The following is a 25,216-nucleotide window of genomic DNA, read 5'->3' on the forward strand; positions in this document are numbered from 1 at the left end:
TACAGGTATAGTAACTATCAGGGGTGGCTTGGAAGACTAAATCAGCTGCTAGCTCTTTCTTTCCCCTCGTGGTTGATATACAGTGACAGGTAAAATCCGAACCAAGAAATCACCAGGACACAAGAAATTAAACTATAATATATCAAAATACAATGATGACTCTGACATTCTCAAGAAACATCAAGTCCTTAGTGGCTAGAGATTACTAAAGTGGTGACTCTTACTTTTTATTAATGGCAGGCCAAATTCTAAAGCAATTGGAATGAATGTTCTTTTTACACTAATCCATTTCAAATTGAAAAACCACTTGCAAATCCAAAGTGTAAAAAGCCCACTTTTTCTCCATGGATATTAATAGGGAAGAAAGACTATAAAGAAAAAAATATTTTTAGCCCCTCGTGTTGACCTGACTAAATAACATACATCTATTTTATACACATGCTCTAATCCCTAAATAGAATCCATGAGTATTTATTATATTTATTTCAAAATGGACTGGAAGAGCCTAGTGGCAAAAGCACAGAAACCATCGCTCACTCAAATACAGAAAACGGGCTTGAGAGGAAACCAGCCACAATGTAGGGCAGGACCAAGAGCAGGTGCCTCTACCATAAAAGATGAGAGGAATATAAACAGGGCCAACCCAGGTGCCAGCCCAGCACCAGGTGCCCAGCAGAGCCTTCCAGCTCTTAAAGAGCGAAGGCAGGCGAGCAGAGCTGATGAGAACGAAGGTGGACTTCCTTTTGGCTGGGTATCAGTGACTCGCTTGGGAGAGGTTTTTGTGCAGTCTTCGGTCTTCCTTGTCTAAAGGTTGAGAATAAATGGGATGGCCTGATAAGGACATGGGTCCATGGAGGGCAAACCTACTGTGGCTGAAATTAAGTGTATGATGGAGATGACAAGCTGACAGTGATGAGGCCCAAAATGCAAAAATCCCACTTGGTCCCTACATATATTAACAAGAAAGCAAGACTATAAAGACAAATATTTTTAGCCCCAAATGCTTAGTGAGCCAGGCTAGTCTGGACAGAATGGGGGCTTCTAGAAGAGAACAGTCTCAGGTTAGACATGCAGACTTGGTACTCAGAGAGTCATCTGGGAGCAGGAATACTGGAACAGATTACACCAGCGAAACACAGAGAAAGCGTTGGAGATGAATTTTCAATGAAGTCATAAAATGTATCTTTAGCATGTCTTGAATTCATCAGACCTTAAGCTGTATGGAGGTGTCAAGTCAAATCAATCATTTCTCTGACGTGGCAGAAATATGATCATCTGGAACAAAAAAGAAAGCAATGTACTTCCCTAAAATGGACTCCATGCTAAGGCACAATTCTAAAAGCAAAGTTAGCAGCCAAGTAGTGAAAAAAAAAACCCAGAGTTGAAAGAGCTGTCAAACAGGCAGACTGCACACTTTACAGCTAGATAATTAACCAACCGACTTCGACACATTCTTCTCCTCCTGTCCCCACAGCCGCCCTTTGCACAGAAATGGGGAAGAACCTTCTACTTTTAATCCCCAGCATGTGTTCCACTCAGGAAACATGCTGGCAGATCACAGATCAGAAGGGAATTAGGAATAAGTAGACCTCGTAACTTAGAGCAGTGGCTCTCAACCTTCCTAACGATTTGACTTTTAATACAGTTCCTCAGGTCATGGTGGCCCCCAACCATAAAATCATTTTTGTTGCTGCTTCGTAACTGTGATTGTGCTACTGTTGTGAGTCATAATGTAAATATTTGTGCTCTCTGATGGTCTTAGGTGACTTCCGTTCAACCCTAAAAGGGGTTCCCGACACACAGGTTGAGAACCACTCACTTAGCAGAACAGACTAAGGTATTGCTGGAAAGTAAAAGTGAGGGAGAAGGAGAGAGAGAGAGAGAGAGAGAGAGAGAGAGAGAGAGAGAGAGAGAGAGAGAGAGGGAGAGGAGGTGGGTACTCTATGGCTTCTGTGCTTAGAAAAAGGAAGCTGATGGTAGGAAAAAAATGATACTGTTTTAAAGTCACCTTCCCAGCAGTTTTTACTGAATTTTAAAATTTGGCTAGTCTTATGTCCCAGGGTGTGCCTCATTCCGTGGTGTGTGTGTGTGTGTGTGTGTGTGTGTGGTGTGTGTGTGTGTGTGTGTGTGTGTGTGTGTGTGTCTTAGATACAAATGCCCAATAAAATTTCTGGTTTTAAACTGGGTTTGTGTCACTGACTTGCAGTCTGTGTGCCATCCTCAGGTCCCCACGTGACACCAGCTGTGGGCGCCATTGTTTTCCTTCCATGCTGCACAGTGCTGGACCACCCCCTCCTCCCTGACTGCCCCCACTCCCACCCTAGAGCACGGACAGCGCAGCACACTCTCCTCGGGTGAGCATAACTGCTAGAGGGCCTCCCTGTGAGCTTTGGGAACTGCAGTGTGTGCGGCCTGACTCTGAGTGGCCCGGGAATGTGATGGCTCTGTCTGTCCCATGTTCCCCCTGTGGCCTTACCCCTCCCGGGTTCTGGTGACTCTCATGGGACAGAAGGTGAGAGGCGGAGTCTCAACACAGACTCCTCTTTCGAAAGGAGCTGGACCTGGTGAGTAAAGAGCTGTGTGTGGTCGGCTTTGCTGAGCATTAGGTCATTTCCCTCCTCCAGGGAGGACTGGTCCTCTCCTGCTCTCCTTGTTTTGGCCCAGGGCAGGTGATGGCTCAACAGCACCCACACATGCATGATGCGTGACCTGCCTTGCGGGAGCCCATGTAAGGGCACAGCCATCCAAAGGGAAGCAAACATTTCTCTTTTTTTTGCCAGCAGCCTGATTCCTGTAGAGAACTGACCTTTCTTCTTCGCTCACGGCTAGGCCCCTGCCTCCCTCTCCCCACACAGCACACACTCCAGCCTGGTCCATCCTCCTCAGTAGACCTGGCCCTCTCTTCTCCCTGACGTATCTTCCCACATTGTCTTCTGCATGATGCATCGTGAGCCGTGAGTTCCCTTGTCTCTCCCAAACGATGCCCTGAGCTTCCTGAGGGCACATTTGTAAAACCCGTGCTAATCTTACAGTGCCTGCCAACACTAATTAAACACTCACTGAATTATGTATGTCGTGAGGGAATGCTATATAGTCTTACAGGCATCCTCACAAACCGAGGATTTTTTTTCCTGTTTCTGGCTGACCTTGAACTGGCAGTGTTCCTCCTGCCTCTGCCTTCTGGGATCCCACCATGTGCAGCCCTGTGTCCTGGTGTGATTACTTCAAGCCTTACATTTTGAGTTTACTAGCACGCAGAAAGTACTGAATCTGGCCATCGTTCGTTCAGAGCCACTGAATGACTTCCTCCTCAAAAGGAATATAAGGGACATTTGGAATTTGGGACGCTGTCCTCCTTTCTATAGCCAAACTGACATCTAGAATACTTGAAGTTTCTCTCATGGAAGCGTGTTCTTGAATGCACAAGTATTTCTACTAAGAACAGCACCCATGATCACACAAAAGGCAGTGCCATCCTGGGCCTCCTCCACAAGGTGAGCTTGTACCGGGGCCCAGTACAAGAAATAGGGGCAGACCCATGGCTGTCCAGTCTACCTAGTCAAAATGCAGAGGGAGAAGGCAAAGGCAGCTCCCTGGCTGCTATGGCAGACCACGTACACATGAGCAAGCAAGACTGGCATGTGCCCACTGATCCAGCTCCCTGCAGCTCCAAGTCTCACTTTGGGAAAAAAAATCAATTTATAACCTCCACTTCCACACCCAGACTCCCAGCTTGTGGATGCTCCAAGGCTGCAACGCCAGGACAGACAGCAGTTTCCCAGCACCCCAAAATTACCTTGAGGGCTCTACAGGACCTTGAGGGGTTACTGATGGCAACTCCGCGCAGATATCATCACCGACCCCCCCTCCTTTGTCCTTGTCTTCTCCATAAAAATTACAAATGGCTTTGTGCAGGGAAAACCTCACTCCGGGAGCAAATCAGGTAATGAGAGCTCCCGCGAGTGGGGAGTACTTGGACAGGGCATTTCCAGAGCTGTTTTATGGTGATTAACTAACTTGCTTCATTTCCATGTAGTTGTCACTCTGAATTACCACTTAATGGGTGAAGTGTGCAGGCAATAGCGATCAGTAGCACAGGCGTAAGGAAGCAAGACATTAAAAAAAAAAAATTAGCCCCTACAGCAATTAATTGCAGTGGATTTTTCAAATAGTTTTAATACTCTGTCTTCTGACCCCAGGGTCTAGCTTGGGGAAAAAAAATATTAATCTCAAGATAATAGTCAGTCAACTTCAGCTCTTCAATATCCACAATGATATTAAAGATTCCAACCTTGTGCTTTTTGGTTGCAAACATTAATTAAGCATGATAATTGTGTGTCTCCGAGATATTTGGTATTTTCTGTAGGAGTCAGAGCTCAGGGAATAATTTGAATACAGCAGACAGCAATTTGCTACATAAATCCACCCCAATGGCTATTAGCTCATTTGAGAATAGTCAAGACTCCTAGATTAGAGGTTTTTAAAAAAATTAAATACCATGTTAATCACATAACCTTTTATTCACCCTTTCCAAACCCTCCATAAAACCACTCTTCAAGATCAAGTACAGTAAGATGTTGGTGGAAGCTAGAAACTGTGGATTTTCACACACTATCCTAGACTGTGGAGTTCTGCACACACACTTATTTTATTTGGGTGTATTTTAGTGGGGTGAGGGGCATGCATGCCACAGTGCATCTGTCAAAGCCAGAGGACAATGTGCAGGACTTGGTTTCCTCCACGTAGTCAGGCGTCAAACTCAGGCCACCAGGCTTAGCAACAAGTCACCGTCTCTGAGTCACCGTCACGCTGGCCCAAGAACTTGCTTGCATACTTTGATTTCTAGACTAAATAATGTTAACAAGAGCCATGTCTTAGACCATGCCTACACCACAGACTGCTTCAAAACCGCCAATGCGAAGACTGTAAGAACAACTGACAGCTGAAGACGGAACTGAAATCAGACCAGTGCTAAGAAGTGGAGCCGAGGTCGGCTTGGAGCTGCACTTCAACTGCTATTAGGATGAGCTCGACTTGGTGCCCAGACCGGTGAGTGGCCTGCGTTGCCAGCCGTGCATGGCTGATCTTTGCTCACCAGCCATTAATCTGCTCTGTTGCCAGTCCTTGGCTGGATGGTGGACTGGGGGAAACGGCAACAGGAAGGCTGGAAGCGCCTGTACCAGCCACTTCAAACAACCCCAAGAGACCTCTGAGGTGCCAGGCAGGAGCAGCCTGAGAGCTCACATGCGGCTCATGTACTCTGCATGAGGAAGGCAACGTACAAAGGGCAGACGCCGATGCTGTGCCTGTCCCTTCCAATAAAATTAGACTTTGAGAAAAATAAGCAAGCCCATGTTTAAAACGTAAGGCAGAAGAGTCCTATTATGTCTTCCTGGATCTCCACAGGAAGAGAGGAGTGGGCCATGGTGCTGCTGGGCTCCATCGACTGAGGAGCAAAGGACGTGTTCATTCCCCATATCTCCCATTTCCTCCCTTTACCCATCTTCTTCTCTCCTAACCAGTGTCTGTATGTGTGTGTGTGTGTGTGTGTGTGTGTGTGTGTGTGTCTGTGCATGTGTCTGTGTGTGTGTCTGTGCATGTGTCTGTGTGTATGTGTCTCTGTGTGTGTGTCTCTGTGTGTGTGTCTATGTGTGTGTGTGTGTGTGTCTCTGTGTGTGTCTGTGTATGTGTCTGTGTGTATGTCTATGTGTGTGTGTATGTGTGTCTCTGTGTGTATGTGTCTGTGTGTGTGTCTCTGTGTGTGTGTCTGTGTGTGTGTGTGTGTGTGATAGGATCTCATCTTCAGTCTAGGGTGGATTCAAACTCATAATTCTCTACTCCTTGAATTCTGAGGTTACAGCCATGTCCCATGGGGCCCAGCTTGACACTTCACATCTCTCTGGTATTTCCTGTAGTGTTAGGAAGCATGTCCTTTCATGTGGCTTGATGATAAAGCAGAGCAGAAGCCAGGCCTCTTCCACTGTCCTGTGTAAGTTTGTGTGTGCAAGACAGAGGCGTAGGCTCCCCACATGTCTAGAACAAATACCCTAAGTCATATCCTGGGGAGAGCAAGTGTGGAACACCATTCATAGACAGCTGCTTCCTGGCCTGCCTGCTTCATGCCTGAGTAGGAGGGCCACAGGAGTCAGTGAACAGGCCCCTCCATTTACTAGCAAGTTCCACGGACACTCCAAGGACACATTATTCCTATTTCTCTATTTTTCCAAGAGGCACTCTCAAGCAGGACAGTGGCAGCTGGGAAGGCTATTTATTTATTTATTTATTTATTTATTTATTTATTTATTTTAAATGCAGCCTTCTGCCCGAAGTGTATGCGCCACAGTCTCCTCATAGTCACCTTGCTTGAGTGCAGCAGCATCACCAAACTTCCCAACCATATTTTCATTCCTCACCTCTTGCCACTTCAGTGAACTTAATACACAGCTCAAGAGAGTGAACGCTTGGTTGTGTTTTCCAAACAGGGCCTTCTGAGGCTAGCGGAGGCAGAGCTTGGCTTCAGCCTCTCTTCAAGGACAACAGCAAAGTCCCCCAAGTCTTAGATATGATAGGGCTGGATCAATGGCTCAGCAGTTAAGAACGCATACTACTTTTGTGGGGGACCTCACTTTGACTCCCAGCATGCACGCTGGGCAGCTCACAGGTACTTGAAGCTCCAGCTTCAGGGGACTCAGTGTCTCTGGCCTCTGCAGGCACCTGTACGCCTGTACACACACACTAGGCACATACACGTATGCCTGTGTAATTAAAAATAAAAATAAAACATCTTAAATCTGATGCATTGTCTAAGAGATAATTTAAAACTAAGGCTTATATGGAAAAGTGTTTGGAAGTGACTCATGTAATGAGAAGAATGCTGCTGCAGGACACTTGACTCCACTGTGAACCCCGAGACTGTGAACTGTCAAAACCTGTTTCTCGTTGTGGTGTGGCTCAGCCCTAGCACACACCTTTAATCCAAGAGCTTTCTGTAACTGAATTAAATAAAGTTAACCCTAGGTCAAGAGGTGAAGCAAGTAACCAGCTGATAGGGATTAAGCAGAAAGGAGGGACTTTGAACTGAAGGTATTTAAGACAGTGCGGAGGAGAAGGGGCTTTTGGGCTTTTGGGGGGGGGGTCCTTCCAGGATCTCAGCTAAATAGGAAGGTTTTTTTTCCTCCTGGGAAGTCTGTTGAGTAGGAAGGTGAGCTGGATGCTTTCTCTGCCTCTCTGAACTAGCAGGTGTCACCCTAATTCCTGGCTCCTGAGTCTTTATTGGAAAAATTGAACAATTGGGATTTTCTTTCTTTATAACAACAGAATACGGATTCACTGGAACCCAGAAAAGCAGCCTAAATGGCATATGGTTTAGGGCACATACCTTGACCTCTGTCTTACTTTCCTATTGGTGTGATAAGATGCCATAGCCGAGGCATCTTAGAGAAGAGAAGGTTTACTTAGTGTTTTGTTGTTGTTGTTGTTGTTGTTGTTGTTGTTTCAGAGGCTGAGTTCATGACCACCGTGGTGGGAAGCATGGCAGCAGACAAACAGAATAGCACTGGATCAGTAGGTGAGAGCTCACATCTTGATCATCAAATAAGAAGCAGAGAGAGCAGAGGCATAGCCCCAGGTTTTGAAACCTCAAAGCCTACCCTCCAGTAACACACTTCTCCAACAAGGCCACACCTCCTGATCCTTTCCATCAACTGGGGAACAAGCATTCAAATATATGGGCCTAAGGGGGTCATTCTCATTCAAGACCACAGTGACCCTACTGTGGTTTACACAGTAGAGCTATTGGCCTATGGAAAGCTTATGGTAGCTAGCCTCTGACCCATGAGCTGTGAAAGGCAGTCACACTGCCTGCCTCTCCATCTTATCCTCTATCCATGAATCCTTGTGGAGGTTCATCTTCCCACCTACAAACCTGGAGCAGTCGCTGAGGGGCCTGTGGAAGCAATGGCGTTCAGTCCCAGTAGTGGACAGTGATGCCACCTGAACTACTTTATGAACAAAGCAGACAGACCATGGCCATCCTTGCAAGAGGTTCATGGACCCACTCAGGCTGAAGCAACTGGTTGAGAGCTGAGAAGGTCCACAGATAAGCATGACTCCAGAAGTCCTGTAGCAGGGCAGCACATCTACATAACTCGGCTGTGCACCAGAGCAGGCCTGCTTCTCCATCTCAGGTTTGGATACTGAGGAATTGATGGAGGTGCAGGCTCACCATATGCAGGGCAATGTGTTTGTTCCCTCAATATGACTCTGGTAGGAAAGGGACAGACCATGTGCCTTTACGTCCTAGAATCAAATAACAAACATAAAGTCAAGATGGATAGTAGCATAGAGATCCAGATGCGGGCATCTAAGTAGGTACTGATGAGAATGAAAAGGAGACAGACAAGTTCTCCAGGAAGAGAAAGGGGCAGAGGGGCAGAGAGGACGAGAGATGGGAACAGAGAAGCACACAGAGAGAACAGCAAATAGGGTCTCACTGTGTAACTCTGGCTGGCTGAAACTCACTATGTAGACCAAGCTAGTCTTGAACTCATGGATATCTATCTGTCTTCTTAATACTGGGATGAAAGGGGTGCTTCATCATGCCTAGCAAGTCAGAGAACTTGCAACATGAAAGCTTCCCAAGGAAGAGAAACTGGGATGTAAGTTCAGAGAAGGCAACGATGCAGAAAGGTGGAAACAGAAATGACAGAGACGGGAAGAGAAATGATACACAGGGGAAGGGAGGAGGAAGGAGCCAACATCGATGCAGACTGATAGGCAGATGCGAGAGAGACTGGGACCTACAGACATACTCCAGTGGGACAAGATGCAGCAAGTATGACAGCAAGGCCCATCCGAACCCTCCATCCGTTGCTCTCAGGGATGCTCTTGCTGGGGAAGGCATCTAATTTCATCTTCCCTTCACCAACCACCTCTGTCTCTGTGGAGGTAGCTCTCTGAGCTCCCACTTGATAACCTGCCCTTCTGTCTACGCTCAGTCAGCCACAAAGCACTGTTTACTGTGAGCTTCCACGGTAACAACCCAAGGACATGGGCAGACAGCTGGCTACCATGAAGTGTAGAGTCCAATGCCTCTCCCTCCTGCCGTGGAGTGCTTTCAATATGAGGCAAGCAGCAGTCTCTCAATGAACACTGGCGAGAAGGGGTATCCTTCCCGTAACAGAAGGGTTTCTAGTTATTCATGTCACTAGTGTTACTGTCACTCAATTCTACTACAATATGTTGTGTGCCTGTGGCGCTGAAGCAGTGTTGCTCTATTTTACCTAAATTACCTTAAAGCATTCAGTAGAGTCAGTGGCCTAGTTTCCACTGGCCTGTAATCCCAACTACCCAGAAAGTTGAAGCAGTAGCCAGCCTGGACTAGAATACATTCAAGAAAGGGCCAGGAAATCCAGTGAGATCCTGTCTCAGCATAAAAAGTAAAAAGAAAGGTATATAGGCAGCTATGGAAGAACACTTGCTTAGCATGTGCAAGGCCCTAGGTTCAATCCCCAGTACCACAGAAAATCAGACAAAAAAGGCTGCTGTTGGTGAACTGAAAGCATCTCGGAAGTCACAGATTAGCTCAGTGTGTTTGGACGACGCTCCCTACACCTTATATGCAACTTCTGAGGTGAGTGATGTGACCCCATTTCAGCCCTGAACTATCCGAGCTCTGGAAGTGTCTCCTGTCTGGTCCAAGTGGGAGGGGAAGGGGAACGGTGTTTAAGATACCTCTGAGAGAAAAGAGTCGGGATTCTCAAGCCTGCAAGAAGGTATACTGTTAGCTTCTTTGATGGTGACAATTAGGTAAAGAAGTCGTTGGTTACACATGTGGCTGACTTTGGTGTGAGACTCAGTTGCGTTATAGTGATAATGGACTTGGTGAAGAATGTATCTAGCGCTCTCATCTGCTTCACAAGCCAAGGGGAGACTAAATGGAACCTGACTAATACCACAGGCTGGACATGAGCCTGAAAGATAACCTGGGATATATTAGGCAGAAGACATACAGACACACAGACACACACACAGACACACACACACACACACACACACACACACACACACACACACACACACACACACACACCCTTCTCTTTCTTTCCTTTATCCCCCCTACCCCCATCTTGTTGGGGATGGATCTTGAGGCCAGGCCCCTGTGCATGTTAGAATTCTACTACTGGGCCACATTCCTACCCCTCCACAAAGGTCTCCCAAGTACTTTTTAATTTAATTTTATTTTTTTATTAATTTATTCATATTACATCTCAGTTGTTAGCCCATCCCTTGTATCTTCACATTCCTCCCTTCCTCCTGCTTCCCCCCTACTCCCCTCCCCTATGTCTGTGACTGAGGGGGACCTCCTCCCCCTGTATTTGCTCATAGGGTATCAAGTCTCTCCTTGGTGACCTATTATCCTTCCTCTGAGTGCCACCAGGCGTCTCCATCCAAGGGACATGGTCAAATATGGGGCACCAGAGTTTGTGTGAAAGTCAGATCTCCTTCTCCACTTAACGGTGGAGAATGTCCTGTCCATCAGCTAGTCTGGGTAGGGGTTCAAAGTTTACTGCCTATATTTTCCTTGGCTGTTGCCATAGTTTGCGGAGGACCCCAGGGCCCAGACTTGCCTGTAGTTTTCCAGGACCCATTGGATCCTTCTATTTCCTCATTCTCCCAGGCTTCTCACACCTAAAGTCTCAATAGGATGTCCTCCCCTCTGACCCACTTTCCTGGTAGGTACAGTTTTTCATGGGGACGTACACCTTGGACTAGTGTCTCGATATAAGTGAGTATATACCATTTAGCTCTTTTTGCTTCTGTGTGAACTCACTCATTATGATAATTTCTAGTTCAATCCATTGGCCACAAATTTCAGAAATTCCTTGTTTTTAATAGCTGAGTAGTATTCCATAGTGTAGACGTACCACAGTTTCTTTATCCATTCTTCTACTGAGGGACACGTAGGTTGTTTCCATGTTCTGGCTATTATGAATAAGGCAGCTATGAACATGGTTGAGCATATGTCCCTGTTGTGTGGTAGTGCATCTTCTGGGTATATTCCAAGGAGTGGAATAGCTGGGTCTTGAGGAAGCCCTATTCCCATTTTTCTGAGAAAGCGCTAGATAGATTTCCAAAGTGGTTGTACTAGTTTGCATTCCCACCAGCAATGAAGGAGTGTTCCTCTCTCTCCACATCCTCACCAGCATGTGGTGTCAGTTGAGTTATTGATCTTAGCTATTCTGATGGGTGTATGATGGACTCTCAGTGTTGTTTTGATTTGCATTTCTCTGATGACTAAGGAGGTCGAGCATTTCTTTAAGTGTTTCTCAGCCATTTGATATTCCTCTGTTGAGAATTCTCTGTTTAGTTCTGAGCCCCATTTCTCTATTGGGTTATTTCTCCCAAGTACTTTTAAAAATCAAAATGACCCAGGAGGATGTCTGCTTTGTGAAGAGCAAAGGCACAAGGCAAGGACAAGGTAGGCATACTTTTCCTATTCTCCCCTAAACCCTGCTGAAAGAGGAAGAAGATGACTCTTAAAAATTAGGGGAAAAAAATCTATCCAGGACCCTAGAACTCAAGAAACGCACAACGGTGTGCTCCCCACTTACTCCAGCCCCATATACAAGCTAGACATTGGAGAAACCAGCAGATCAAAAGTGGCACATACAGAAGGCCCCAAGCTGCCATAAAGGTATTGGCTGAGAGCTAATTAAGCAGTGCCAAGTACTGTTAAGACTGTCAGTGTCATGGAAGAGCTCACTGTGGGTACTCAGCAGTGCTTGGGTTTCCTCCAAATGCACTGATCTGGTTTGGGCTGTGCTATCAGTTTCCCTTGAGCCTGAGACTTCCAGTGAAGCGGTCACCGAGCGACACCCAGCCAGAACAGCATCGTGGCGGCCCTGCTGCTTGAACCACTCCAGGTAGAAAGAGCTCCACAACGACAAAGAATGCTGACGTTATGACCCCTCAAGAGGCCTCGTTCAAGTTCTGACAAGTCAAAATTACACCTGCTTGGGAAGTCTTTGAAGCAGCCATGACAAGCCTCAGTGAACTTTGGGTGGCCCTACCCAAGCTCAGCTGTTCTCGCTCAGGATGTGGGGGGGACTAAGCCAAAGGTTCGTGATTGGTTAAGCTAGAAACCAATGAAGGAGCGCCTGGTGAAGATGCCTGTAGACAAATATACAGGCTAAAGCCAGCTCCTGATGAAAAAAAAATCTCCCAAATACTTTATACAGACAAAATTATTCTAAAGCTTTTGTACAACCAGGAACAAATGAAAAAAAAAATTAACTTGGAAAAGAATCAAGCAAGAAGAACTAATCCAATCCACCGCAAATTCATTAGTAGCTACATTAATACAATCCTAGGCCAGCCCGCAGAGAGTGAAGAAAATGGCTCACAACAAGTCTCCAGCAATACGATGCTAGTTTTTATGCGGTTTTTCAAGTGACAACATCATAGTTTAGGAGAAAGCACCTGTAGACAGGAAGAACTAGGAAAGGGTGAGCCGTGGGAAGGAAGGGAGACCACACTCTGAAAGGCTGGTGCGAATCCATGTGGAGGAAGGCAGCCACAACAGCATCAGCAGCGTAGCTGAGACTCACAGAATGGTTTGGGCAGGTGTTGCTGTTTGGAGAAAACGGGCAAAAGGCAATATGGTGGGTTTTTCTTTCTTTCTTTCTTTCTTTCTTTCTTTCTTTCTTTCTTTTTTTGTATTTTTTTTCGACTTCATGTAAATTTAGTTATTTCAAATTAAATTTTTAATTAAACATAAAAAGGATACATGGCTGGTAAACTGAGGGATAACTTTGGTAGCAAAATAATTAAGGGGCTGTAATAATCTATAAATTACTGAAAAGAGATCTACACAGACATACTTTTGATAGATATAAGGACCAAATATACAGACACATGGGGCGCGGGGATAGGAAAAGATTCCAGCTTTCCAAAAGAAGCAGGCCCTGGGCCTCTCATGGGGAAGGGTGTGCTGGGTTAAGAAATAATCATTTGGCCTGTATTAACATAATCGACGCTGGTTCACACCAGAATCACGGGTGGCCACTAAGCTTGGGTGGAGATCAGCTAAGCATCATCGACTGCAACGGTAAAGTCAGTCCCCATCGACGTCTTATTTCTTAAAAATGAAAGAATAAGAACTGTACACAGAATGAGGAGACTCAGATGATTCCTGGAAAACATGAAGTCAGCATCACTAAGACAGAGAGCTAACTGAGACAGCACACAGCGGGCACAACCCAACATACACAATAGCCCCGTTTGTCTCTAGGGGAGGAGTACAGATGGTCTAAAAATAATGTCACAAAGAAAACGAAGGTGAAAGGTCACACGATATTGAGCAGCTGAGGACGACTAATTGCAATCGTGGAACTCAGATCAGATTTGATACATTTAGAAGAGAAAACAATCCTGTCGCGGGAGGTATTAATCAAACGACACAACCGGATGCGGACAGGACACAAGTTCTAGCTAGGTATCAATCTGTTAAGTTGGTATCTGAGGTGTAGCTGATAATTTTAGCTCTGAAATCGATAGGCGTAATTCTCCTCTTTGTGAGAGAACGTCATTGTTTTCAGGAAATACTGGAATACTTAGTGTGAAGATACTGGTGTGTAGGACTTTAAAGTTGGCTGAAAACCACAGACAGTGACAGTCCTGCAGAAGCAAGTATTAACAACAGATGACACTATAGAACTTAAGGGTTCGGCTTTTTTTCTATCTCCATTCTTTAAATTAGTTTTCTTCACTCCCCTCTCTCCCAGGGTGCCAGATAAGAATAGAACCTAGGGCCATAGATATTTCAGGCAAGCATATTACTACTGAGCTATATTCTTAGCTCTGTCAGTTTGAAATTAGTCACAAATAAGGGAGAAAAAATACTAGGCTACTGTTGCCAACCAAGAAGAAGCTAAGAGATGTGCACCCTAGTCTGGATGCAGACTGTATATTTCTTGGAATCAGAATGAAGAGCACAGACTTCCCAGCTAGGACAAATCTAGATCCAATACCAACACTGTCCTTATGAGTTAAGCTTGACCTTGGAGTCTTGGTCTCCCCATCTGTCAAACAGAGAAAGCATCCTACCCTCCACCCCATAAAATTACTCTGAATAAATAAGACAAACCTATAAAATGTCACAATGTCTGGTCTATAGTAAACAAGCAATGATGCCACTTATCTCTTTAATAGGCTAGGGGTGGGCGGTACCACTATTGCTGCTGGGCCGCAGATGTACAAAGATGATCAAAGCATGCTTTTGTAATGCTGCCCTCACTAGGCTGTTCTCAGCTGCCTCATCTCTGGTTGGCTCTGCAGCACCAGAGTCTCCAGGTCAGCAGCAGCCCCTTAGAGTAGGGTTTCCTGCCTACACCTGGGGCAACATCTGTACTTTATCCTGTGCAAATTGTCCTGTGTCCACGTATAGCATGGGACTGAAACACAAGCTCTGAGTGGGGGGGGGGGTTAGTGACAGAGGGGCCACTTACACTCTTTGCTTTACTCTGCTAATGTGGGTTTTAATTGGAGTTTAAAAGGACTCTACAGTCAAAATAGGCTCTTTCAGAATGTATACCTTATGCCACCTGCCTGGTTGGGTGACCTACTTACCTCAGAGGCGATAGAGGTGAAGCTGCTGCTGAAATGCACATGCTTATGGATCTCACTGCCGTTGGCGGTCAGAAGCCAGTTCCCGAAGGCCTGGTCTTTGCCGTCTGACTGGTTGCTGTGGCTCTGGTTGGGCAGGAGCTCGGCCATGTCCCAGTGGTATGATGGTGTAGCTCCAATTAGTGCAATGAGGATGGCTTCTGTGGCCACATAAAGCTGAAAGCAAACACACACAGAATCAAATGCTGCAGACATGGGCCTGTGCATGGAAAACTTGGGAGGCCACCAAAACTTAAGCGTGACACAGCGACTGAACTGGGGGTGTAGGGCTATTGGTGGAGCGCTTGCCTAGCACCGTGTAACCCATGCGTGGGGCGTCACTTCCATAATCTCAGCATTTAGGAGGTGGAGGCAGAAGGATCCAAAGTCCAAGGTCATCCTTCGTTACACAGTGAGTTCAAGAGAGCTTGAGGCACATGATGCCCTTACGGAAGAAGACGAAGAAGAAGAGGAAGAAGAAGGGGAATGTGGGGAAGGAGCTGGAGAGATGGCTCAGCAATCAAGAGCACTGGCTGCTCTTCCGGAGGACCCCGGTTTCATTCCCAGCATCCAACATGGCAGCTCAAAACCATCCTTAACTCCAGTTCCATGGACTCCCATACTCTTTTATGACATCCACAGGCACCAGCTGTACATGTAGCACACATACATACATGCAGGTAAAACATGTACACACATATAGCAAAAAGAGGAAGAGGAAGAGAAGGAAGAGGTGGGGGGAGAAGAAGGCGAAGAGGAGGAGGAAAGGAGGCGGGATGCTCTTCTTGCTTCTGTTGTCTGTGTTGTTTCATTTTAGCTACAGAAACCCAGGAAGAAGAAAACGAAAAAGCACCCCATGTTATGAGAGGGCCATCAGCAGTCTGCTCGCGGAGCACTTTGTCCTTCTTTAGTCAGTCTTTTTTTTTTCTCCACATCTGGGATGTGTCTGATGCTGTGGGCCCTTGTGTGATGTTGTACAACACTGGCAGCAAAGCCCACATCATCATTGGCTCTGGTTTAAAAGATCGATATTCCAGTTCTTTCCTTCTCGGCACAGTATTTTCAGCTCAAGTAATCTGATACTGTGAGCCAAGAGGCTCTTGTCTTTAGACTCACAATCTAAGCAAGACACTGTTTTACAATGCGGCTGCTCATAGGACTTCATGGTTCAAAATCTCAGGCATATTCAGATTGCAACGTGTAGCTCTATCGAAGCTTTGTTTAATCCAACCATAACTGTTCACTAACAAGGAAAAATATAGCACCAGTTCATTCAAGAAATATTTATCGAACACACATGCCATCTGCTGATTGCTCTAGGTCTGTGGCTTCTCACAGCTGGGTGTATGGGGTGCTGGGCCCTATTAGACTTTACTGATATGGGCATCTGTTTGGGTTAACTCTTATTGTTGGGTGACTATTTCATATTTAAAATTCACTAAGAAAATACATATTTAGTCTACAGGCTAAGAAAGTCTTATTTTTAGGAAATAAGATCCCTGTTAACTTTGAGCTTGACCTCAAAACACCATGAAACAGACTAAGTGTCTGAAAGATACAAAGTGTGGGATTCCTATCATTGTGTGGCCATGAGGCCACTTGCTGAAACAGCTGACTGAGGCTCATGAAGACAGGGACCAGTCCACCAAGAGGCATGTTCAACTAAAGAGCCAACAGCAGAGCCACTTATCAGTAGTAGATGATGGAATTAGTTACGGGGAGAGTCAAGGAGTTGTGACATTTCGTGCATTGTAACAGAAGCTAATGCAAACCTGAGTTGTGATTTCTCCCCTCTTGAGAGCTGAGGGGATACAAGGCAGTCCCAATCTATTTTGAGCCAATGAACTGTGGACCTTTTGAGAGAAAGGCAACGCTACCTTGATTCTGTACGCTGCGAGATTTATTATAAGGTACAAAGGAAAATATGTTCCTAGGCTTGCATACTTCATGGACCTTATTTGCATACTATTAAGGACATTTTAGAAGAGGAGGCAATCAGCTGATAAAAATAAAAACCTTAATAATCACAAGAACAAATAGATTACACATCCAGCAGTCGCTATAATTACAAAGCCACTTTCATCCACTTAGTAACTGCCCCTCTGATTACAATCTGCTGAAATTTAATTGATGGGTATAAAGAAATGAAAAACATGGGCCAAGGGAATGCAGGGGATGACTCAAAGCACAGCCTTTCATCAGGCAAAACCAACTAGCCGCATTCCCTCTCTGACTGCGCCCCTGCTCTGTGCCTACTTCTGTGCATCGTGCTCTTTCCCACAGAGGCACCACCTCCTGTCAGCAATGCTAGAGCTGCTCTCGTTCTCTGAAAGTCAGCTTCGTTCACCTGCTTCCTCATCAACTCAGCTGCCTCTCCAGTGGCCCAGAAGTTCTGCTCATGCATATTTGTTATGCCTGCTTCGTCTTTGGGGTTCCAAAGTAAATAACCCAAGGTTCCCACACTCAATGGGGATGAATAAACAGCCAGGAAAGACACCAATGATAACAGCACATGCTTTTTTATAATATAAGCCATGTATCTAGGTTTCTGCTGAATATATGTTAGCACACAATATTCTTATCTGGATTGCTCTAGGATAAGCAACATTCCAGATAAAAGAGGAAGTGCTCTAAAGAGTCCTCTCATCTGAGATGTACCTCATTATGAAGGCCACAGAATTCTTGGTGAATACTACAGTTGGGGGAAAGCAGTTGAAAATGAATGGGTGCTATTATACCGCCTTATTCATAGAGAATGATGGAAATGTTTTAGTCAGCATTATATGTGTCAAGCAGCGCGAGCTTGCTTCATTGCTAGCCCTCTGTGAGAAGAATGAACACTCTCCAACCTTCTCATCCTCTCTGCCTTCCCCACCCCTCACAACGTCTTCTCGGTTCCTTTTATAGACAAGCATAAGTGTGCATGAGCACATACACACTTGCACGTCCAAGGCCCTTAATACACAGGTCTATCATTTTATCTTAACACAAAGGCTACAAGTATGCAACTCTTCTATGCAGTGCCAGCCCATGGTCATGCTCGGCTTTGCTACTCATCAGGGAGACTCAGCAGGCAGGTAGCAGCCATGCTGTGTAATAAATGTCACGCAGGGCCACTATGAGATTAAGTCAGAGGCATGAGGTTCAAAGTCCACAGTTACGTGAATGCCAGTCTTACTTTCCAGAGCACAGCCTGGGGCTACTCGGTCATAGGAAGTCAGAGATGACACTACCAGCTATGGGACGTACCACCCACACAGAACATGGGGGTGTTTTTCCTTGGTTCGCCATTTAGGACTGTGACACATTCATACAGTTCATATCCTACTCTGTCCCCCCCAGAAGAAAGCAGCCTCTTGTTTTTTTTACTCTCACTCTGACATTACCATGTGTACACTCACCCACATTTTTGTCTAATGAAATCACACCTATCAGCAGAGGGCCTTTAAAGCCACAGTAAGAAACCACAGTCTATTCTCTTTCTGAGTGTGACTAACAACATCTCAGATAAATCATTATCTCCTCTGGCTCCAGCTCCGGGGAAGAACAAGTGCCACAGATGGCTGGATTCCCCTTCCATGCCCCCCCCCACTCCAGTGTAATTACAATTACAAAATGACTCAAGGGTATTGGAAATGTAAGTTTCTGAAAGCGAAGGTTTCTAAAGTAATTTTGTAGTAACACCATTATGGGCTTTCATTGTACATCTCAGGAAACCATCACAACCATGAGCAGTGAAGTCATGGCTATGCCTGATGTTTACTCTGTGAGTTGGAACAAGATAGGAGGCAATTACAGTTTCCTGTAACATCAAAACCAAGATAAGAGTGAGGTTACTTAACTTTCCAGACAGATCTCTTTCAGGGGAATATAAAGAGCAGAAACCAAAGTTGATCTCATTGTTGCCGTTACCACTAGTCTTTCATGGGCTTCGGACTCAGTTGTTTAACTGGTCAACCAGAACTACCGTGTGAAGAAGCCCCTAGTCACGAAAGCAAGACCACACCCCAGTGTCTGGAGCACAGAGCATTATTGGATATGGACCGAGTGACCTACTGGTAAGGATGTATTTGAGGGGTTTGAGATGTGGAACTCACACATTCTAAACGACTGGTGTCTCTCTTCTCCACCCTAATCTAGCCCGAGCGCCTGAAACTCCTCAGGAAACCCTTCTGGTCAAAACATATTAATGGATGCAGGATTATTTTCCTAAAATCCAAGTTGCTAACTGGTCTGCAGCCAAGCTTTCTGCCCTGGCCTACTCACCACCCAGGTGTGACTTACTGGGTGCTGGGAGTACATGTGGATCTCAGACCCGAGTCTGAAGCTCAGCTACAGTCACACCTCTCTAAACCTCACGGTTCAACTTGATGCTAATGGCGTGTCTGTGCCTAAGGCCCTCCCGTCTAACTAGCCTCTCCGGAGGGTCCAATGGGATACTTCTGGACTGAGCAGCATATTTGCATGTACTATGGGAACAGTATACACCAGGGCTTCCCAAACTTTAATAGGGAGAGACTTTCTGGATCAAGGGGGCAGACTGAGACCATTTCTCACCAGAGCCAAAATATATTCCGAGTCACTTCTTTGCTCATTTGTTTGTTTTAATGTATGCGTCTTTGTAAACATATGCCACAATGTGTGGTGTGTGTGTGTGTGTGTGTGTGTGTGTGTGTGTGTAGGTCTGTCAGTGGAAACCAGAAGAGGATGTGGGATCCTTGAGCTGGTTACAGGTAGTTGTAAACTGCCTGATATCAGTGCTGGGAACCAAACTCAGGTCCAGAACTTTTAGGAACATCACACAGCTGAGTTTGGAGGAAACGGTAATAGTACTAGGTTATTTCCATGGAGGCCTAAGACGTGCGCTATTAGGTAACGGTAATGTTTTCTCCTTGTGCTTGAGAAAGGGAGTGTCAATGAACACGCAAGAGGTGAGGTCCAGGGACAAAGAAGGGTCTAGCACTGCAGTGTGTGGACAAAGAAGGGTCTAGCATTGCAGTGTGTGGTTCTAAATCGGAAATGAGAAATTGATAAGCAAGCTAAGCTATGGTCATATATGAAAGGTCTTACGCTGCAATTGTTACAAAATTAAAATGTTAACAACTGTGACGGTTTCCACAGGCCCCCCATCTTAGCACACCGATGCCATCTTGAAGGCATCACTCTGACCTTAGAACCCAGCACCTAGGCACCAATAGCTGACAAAATAGGAAGAAAGACCTAACCAATCAAAGACCTAGTCCACAGTTCCAGGACCCAGAAGTCCCTAAATGTACTAACCTTGCTTTTTGGTTTCTGTAGTTTTGCTTCTTGCTAACTATTCTTGCTAACCAAAGTGTGTCAGCTGGGATATGGTATTTGTGCATTATGAGACAGAGGACGGTGAGATTTAAGGCTGCGTGACTTGGGCAAGCTCCCCGTGTACCTTATGGCCAGCAATACAGACTTTCTATTGGGCTTCAAGAGCATCTTCTCCATGTGTGTTCTTTAGTGGACTTACCTCTAAACACTAGCAAGGCATCAAAACATTGCCCAGAGACAAAACCTAGTGAGAATATACATTTCTGCAAAAAGACAGCTATGTGCATTTTTTAAAATTCTGGAAAAATGTGACCTTGGTAGACACTCTTAAGAACTGTTCTATTTTGTTTTCTATAATCTCTCCTCTCTCTCTCTCTCTCTCTCTCTCTCTCTCTCTCTCTCTCTCTCTCTCTCTCTCTCTCCCCTACAATCATGAAACACTATCTGTGGCATGCCTCTAGTTCTTAAGAATGCAGACACTGGTTTGTTTGAGCTTTTGTCAAAAAAACCATACAGAAGATTACCAGTATGTGTGCCTTTAGCATTGATTACCTATTGTCAAAAAATAGATTTCAACTGTGGTGAGGACACAATTTCCTGTTCTAAAAACCTCTGGGTCAATGAATTATGTCAATTATTACATACTAAGTGTTGAGCAATTTTAAGAAAACCTTCAAACTGAAATCCAAAAGGATAGTTATAAACACTTCTTTAATTAACTTGTTCAGTCTATGCCAGATAAAATATTGAATGCTAAAGACTAAAAACCCCTGTAAATTTGCAAACAAGGTTTCATGACCAGCCACCTCCAAAGGCCTGTTGATGACTGAGGAGTCATTTGCATAAGTTCACTCAGCCTTTTTTTTTCCCCCCAGCAGTGATAGGTGTCAGGACCAGAGTTCTCGTCACATCATCTGCTTTCATATTTGTAATGACTTCTTTTGTGCTTCCTTGGAAGGTGATACCTGCTCTGTCAGGGCACTGTCAACAATCTATGGGTGGCCCTGCCAGGCATGCTGTGCAGATCTAACTGCTGTGGAAGCATCAACTCCCACTTCTTGAGGTATTTCGGACCCAAAGGAGCCCTCTGCAGTGCCTGGAGCTTCCTGTATCTTCACAGCCTCCCCAAGAGGAAAGCATCTAAGGAATTTGCAGCTCGATCTGTGTTACACACATGCAGTCCAAGGTGCTGGATGCTCTTTTTGTGCACTAGGTAAAGACCATCTTTGTATTATTCAAGTGCTGATTTCTGTACCAGCAGAGAGCCGAGTACAGGCTGGACTTTGGTATTGTTACCTTTGGCTGCATCATATTTTCTAAACACTCCCTCCAACACCTCCTGACTAGTTTTTAATAAAGAACTGAACAGCCTATAGCAAAGGCAAAAGAGGAAGGCAGGACTTCCGGCAGAGGTAGGAACTCTGGGAAAGAAAGAGGAGGAAGGATTCCCCAACCAGATGTGGTGAAAGAAACAGGGTGCCCAGGACTGGGAGACTGAGGAAAGGTAACAAGCCATGTGGCAGAACGTAGATTAATATAAAGGGATTAATTTAAGATAAAAGCTAGTTGGGAACAAGCCGAAGCTATGGCCAAACTTTAATTATAAACATAAAAAGTCTCTGGGCCATTACTTGAGAGCCTGTGGTCCAAAGAAAAGTCCTGCTTTACCAAGGCAACCACTGTTTTTGTGACCATGCTGAGGCAAGTATGGTTCAGGGCCCTGCCCACTTAAACTGGTATAAGCAATAGGCCAAAAGTCCCCAGTTCATCATAACCCTCAGGAAGCCTGTGACAGCTGTCCTTGGTTGTCAACTTAACTACATCCAGAGTGAACTAAAAACCAAGTGGCTGGGTACACCAGTGGGGCATTTTTCCCCCTAGGCTGAATCAATTTAAGTGGGAGGAGCCTCTTTAAATGCAGATCTTTTTAGGTGGGAAGATACAGCTTTCATCAGGGCCTATATCTATTGGCAGCCTATATAAAGAACATGAAAGAAGGAAGTTTGTGTTCTTGGCCTGCCTGCTCTCCTTGCTGGCAAGTCCATTCCTCCACTGTGTGTGTGTGTGTGTGTGTGTGTGTGTGTGTACGTGTGTACGTGTGTGTTCCTGACTAATTCAAGGCTCAATCAAGCTCTCCGCTCGGGAGCAGCATTAACCTTACTCCAATCCACAGAGAGCTCTGGTGACTTACTAGTCATCATGTTTTGAAATCACCGTTAGAAAGTTCTTACTAGGTACAAACAGGTTCTCTTCATGGCTGAACCCCTGTCTTGCTGTGGGCGGGGCTTAGACTATGATATAGTAAGGTCTTCAATGTGAGTATGGTGTGGCGCTTGTCACTTGTTTATAGCAGGGCCTTCTGCAGAACCGGCTATCATGTCAGACACACACTACCTCATAAACTAGTCTTCCTGTGGAACTCCTGAGGAGGAAGGGACATGGTGGCAAACACAGCCCACACCTACAAGATAATCACATACTGCCAAAAAAAAAAAAAAAAAAAAAGCAAAAACCAAACAAAACAAAGAAACCCAAAAACCAAAACCAAACAAAACAAAAAACACAAAAAACCAACAACAACAACAACAACAAAACCCTCTAAAACCTGGCAAATGCTGAGTGCATGTCAATCAAAGGTTCGTGAGCAAAAAGGTGGGTTAGGGATTTCTCAGGGAAGGAGTATATATACCTGAGATTCTTGGTCAGACAGAATATTGTCAAAGAAACCAATATACATGCTGATGAGACATTACAGTTACAGCCCTATGTCTGTATTAAATAATCTTTATTCTGCTAAGAGAAGGATTTCCATGCGTCGCCACTGGAACAATTTTTCTGGCCAGTAGTAAAAAATCAATTGAACTCTTGAAGATTTTAATGGGAAAAGAGAATCAATAAGTCGACTTTCACCTCGCTGCCTCCCTTCCAGCTGCAGCGTCACTGAAATGTTGAAGCAACTCGTGGCTCTGGTTACGTCCAAGCGCTTCCCTTGGAATAATACAAGCACACCGTAACTGCCGGCCTAGCTGTCACACCCCACTTCACCGCAGGAACGCAAGCCTCGCCAGCAGGGAGCCTCGCCTTCAGCCCCTGGTGGTAGAGATCGAACTCAAGGCCTTGCCCACGCTGGGCTTTACCAGTGGCCTGCATGCCAGGGACTCGCTAAGTAGCTCGGGCTGACTTTGAATTTGCCTCAAGGAGAGCCATCCTTCTCCTGCCTCAGTTTCCATAGTGCCATTACAAGAGTGATGCTAGAGGGGAGCAGGGGGGAAGCGGGAGGGAGGGAGGAACGGGAGGATACAAGGGATGGGATAACAACTGAGATGTAATATGAATAAATTAATAATTTTTTTTAAAAAAAGAGTGAAGCTAGAATCAAGAATCAAGGTTGAGGTGTGCAAATGGGTTCTGAAAACTATACGATGAATCACACTATGTAAATGGTATCATTTCTCCTTACCATCAGTCTAAAGCTGGTCTCAGCTGAATAACCCAGCAGAACTTTAAGCCAGAGAGAAATAAATCCCATGCGTGGAAAGCCCTCTTAAAAGGAAGGTTTCCCCCCCCCCCCCCGCCCCAAGCTAGGGAGGCCTTGCTAGATCAGACCTTTTGTGGGCGGGCAGGTTATTCGCGATGTTTCTTAGACTGCAAGGTTATATAGCCACTGGTGGGGTACCGACTCCCTTTCATTTTGGCAGCGGATCCCAGGTAATGGTTTTTCATCTCTTAACTAGCTCCGGTGCTGAAGTGTCAGTGCCAGGCTCCGGGGTGCCAGCCTGGGAGAGCTCAGTGGCTGGCCCGCCACCACGCGGCGCCAGCGCCCGACCCCTCCTGCCCTGTGCTCTCGCGCCACACCTGGGGCCCCGAGCTGAGTGCGCGCCCCCGCGGGCCGCGGGGAGCCGGGGACTCACCTGCAGCAGCACGGCCAGCAGGAAGCACAAGTACATCTGGTAGAGGCCCATCTCGCCCACCGCCTGGAACGCCTCCTCCACCTCCATGGCGGGCGTGGGGCTGAGAACCCAGCCGCCACCGCGCCGCAGCTGGAGACCTGGCTGGGAGTGGGGCGAGGACCAAGCACCCTTACCGAGGACTGGGCCAGGCGAGGACGGAGGCCGGATCGGCGGGGACGGGGACCGAGGAGGGAACAGAGGGCCGATCCGGGGGGTGGAGGACCCGGCGGCGGGGCCTCAGGCTCAGGCCCAGGCGGGACCCGGCTGCCGACCACGTCCCGGGGAGCAGCGGAGATGCTCGGCTGCTCGCCCGGGCGCGGCCTCCCCGCTTCCTGTCAGAAGTGACAGGAATTTTTGGCGAGCGGTTGGCTGGCGCACGGAAGGGAAAGAGGAAGTGGGTGCGGCGCGGGCGGCCACGGGGACTCACGGGAGGGGCCGGGAGCTCCACGCCGCGTCCCGCGGGGTTCGCTCCTTCGCACAAAGCAGTGGAATGCGGGGGCCGCTCTGAGCTCTAGAGCCTTCGGAGGGGAGGCCCAGAGGCATCTGTTCTCCTCAGTTGTCCCGCTTTAGGTGCAGGGTCAGATGTCAGCTACGAGATACCCACTTAGAGAAGTGCCCACAAGGCCCATGGACAAGAGACAGGGCAGGTCATGGTTGCCAAGGTCTGTCAAGGGCCACAGACGTGTGGGGACTATATGCTCTTGTGCCCGCACTCCTAATCCTTTTTTGTTTTTAACAGTTACTAGTCCAAATGTCTAATCTAGCGTTTCTCAACCTGAACGACCCTTTCACAAGGGTTGCATATCATCCTGCATATGAGATATTTTCATTACGAGTTATAACCGTAGCAAAATTACAGGTATGAATTATAGCAGTGAAAATAAGTTTCTGGTTAGGAGTCATCACAACATGAAGAACTGTTTTATCAGGTGGCAGCACTAGGAAGGTTGAGAGCCACTGATCTAAACCATCGCTCAGTTTGCCAGTTGCTTTCTGTTGACTCCCTCTTTTTCTTTCATTCATTTCAGGGCCCAGCCCATGAAATGGCCTCAAGATGTGCTTTCCTAACTCAACCCAGGTGAAAAAAAAATCCTTCAGAAGCACGTCCAGGGCCAACCTGATCTACACTGTTGCTCGCCGAGACTTCCTTCCGGGTCAAGGCTAGGTTTTGATAATTAAAAGTAACCGCCTTCCAAACACCATGCAGAGCATAATGGGTGACTGTTTGTAACTACCCTTTGCTGGTCCTCTACCTAATTACTTTAGCAAAAGGATACTCAGAGTGGTTGACTATGAGAGGG

General features: G+C 46.3%; 1 protein-coding gene and 1 long non-coding RNA gene across 6 annotated transcripts in view; one reads left to right on the plus strand and one right to left on the minus strand.

Moving 5' to 3' along the window:
• Window positions 1-24,770, minus strand: part of SLC22A15 (solute carrier family 22 member 15) — a 59,050-nt gene extending 34,280 nt beyond the window's left edge. For 3 of the 5 annotated variants that reach the window (XR_014774723.1, XM_084757938.1, XM_084757936.1), the window contains exons 1-2: window positions 23,877-24,306; window positions 14,629-14,841 (exon numbers count right to left, since the gene is read on the minus strand). Coding sequence is in view for 4 of the 5 variants with exons in the window: in XM_084757938.1 (XP_084614064.1) it covers window positions 14,629-14,841; window positions 23,877-23,963 (300 nt within the window). In the remaining variant the exon portion in view is untranslated. Of the gene's footprint in view, window positions 1-14,628; window positions 14,842-23,876; window positions 24,307-24,342 lie in introns of those variants that run through there. The other 2 variants (XM_084757937.1, XM_084757935.1) reach the window with 2 other exon arrangements.
• LOC311582953 lies at window positions 18,585-23,351 on the plus strand. The gene is made up of 3 exons (XR_014774323.1): window positions 18,585-18,722; window positions 20,924-21,178; window positions 22,895-23,351. It is a non-coding gene; the product is annotated as an uncharacterized lncRNA (long non-coding RNA).
• Window positions 24,771-25,216: the final 446 nt, after the last annotated feature.

The sequence above is a fragment of the Acomys minous genome (assembly GCF_964271855.1).
Source record: "Acomys minous genome assembly, chromosome: 14".
Lineage (NCBI taxonomy): Eukaryota > Metazoa > Chordata > Mammalia > Rodentia > Muridae > Acomys > Acomys minous.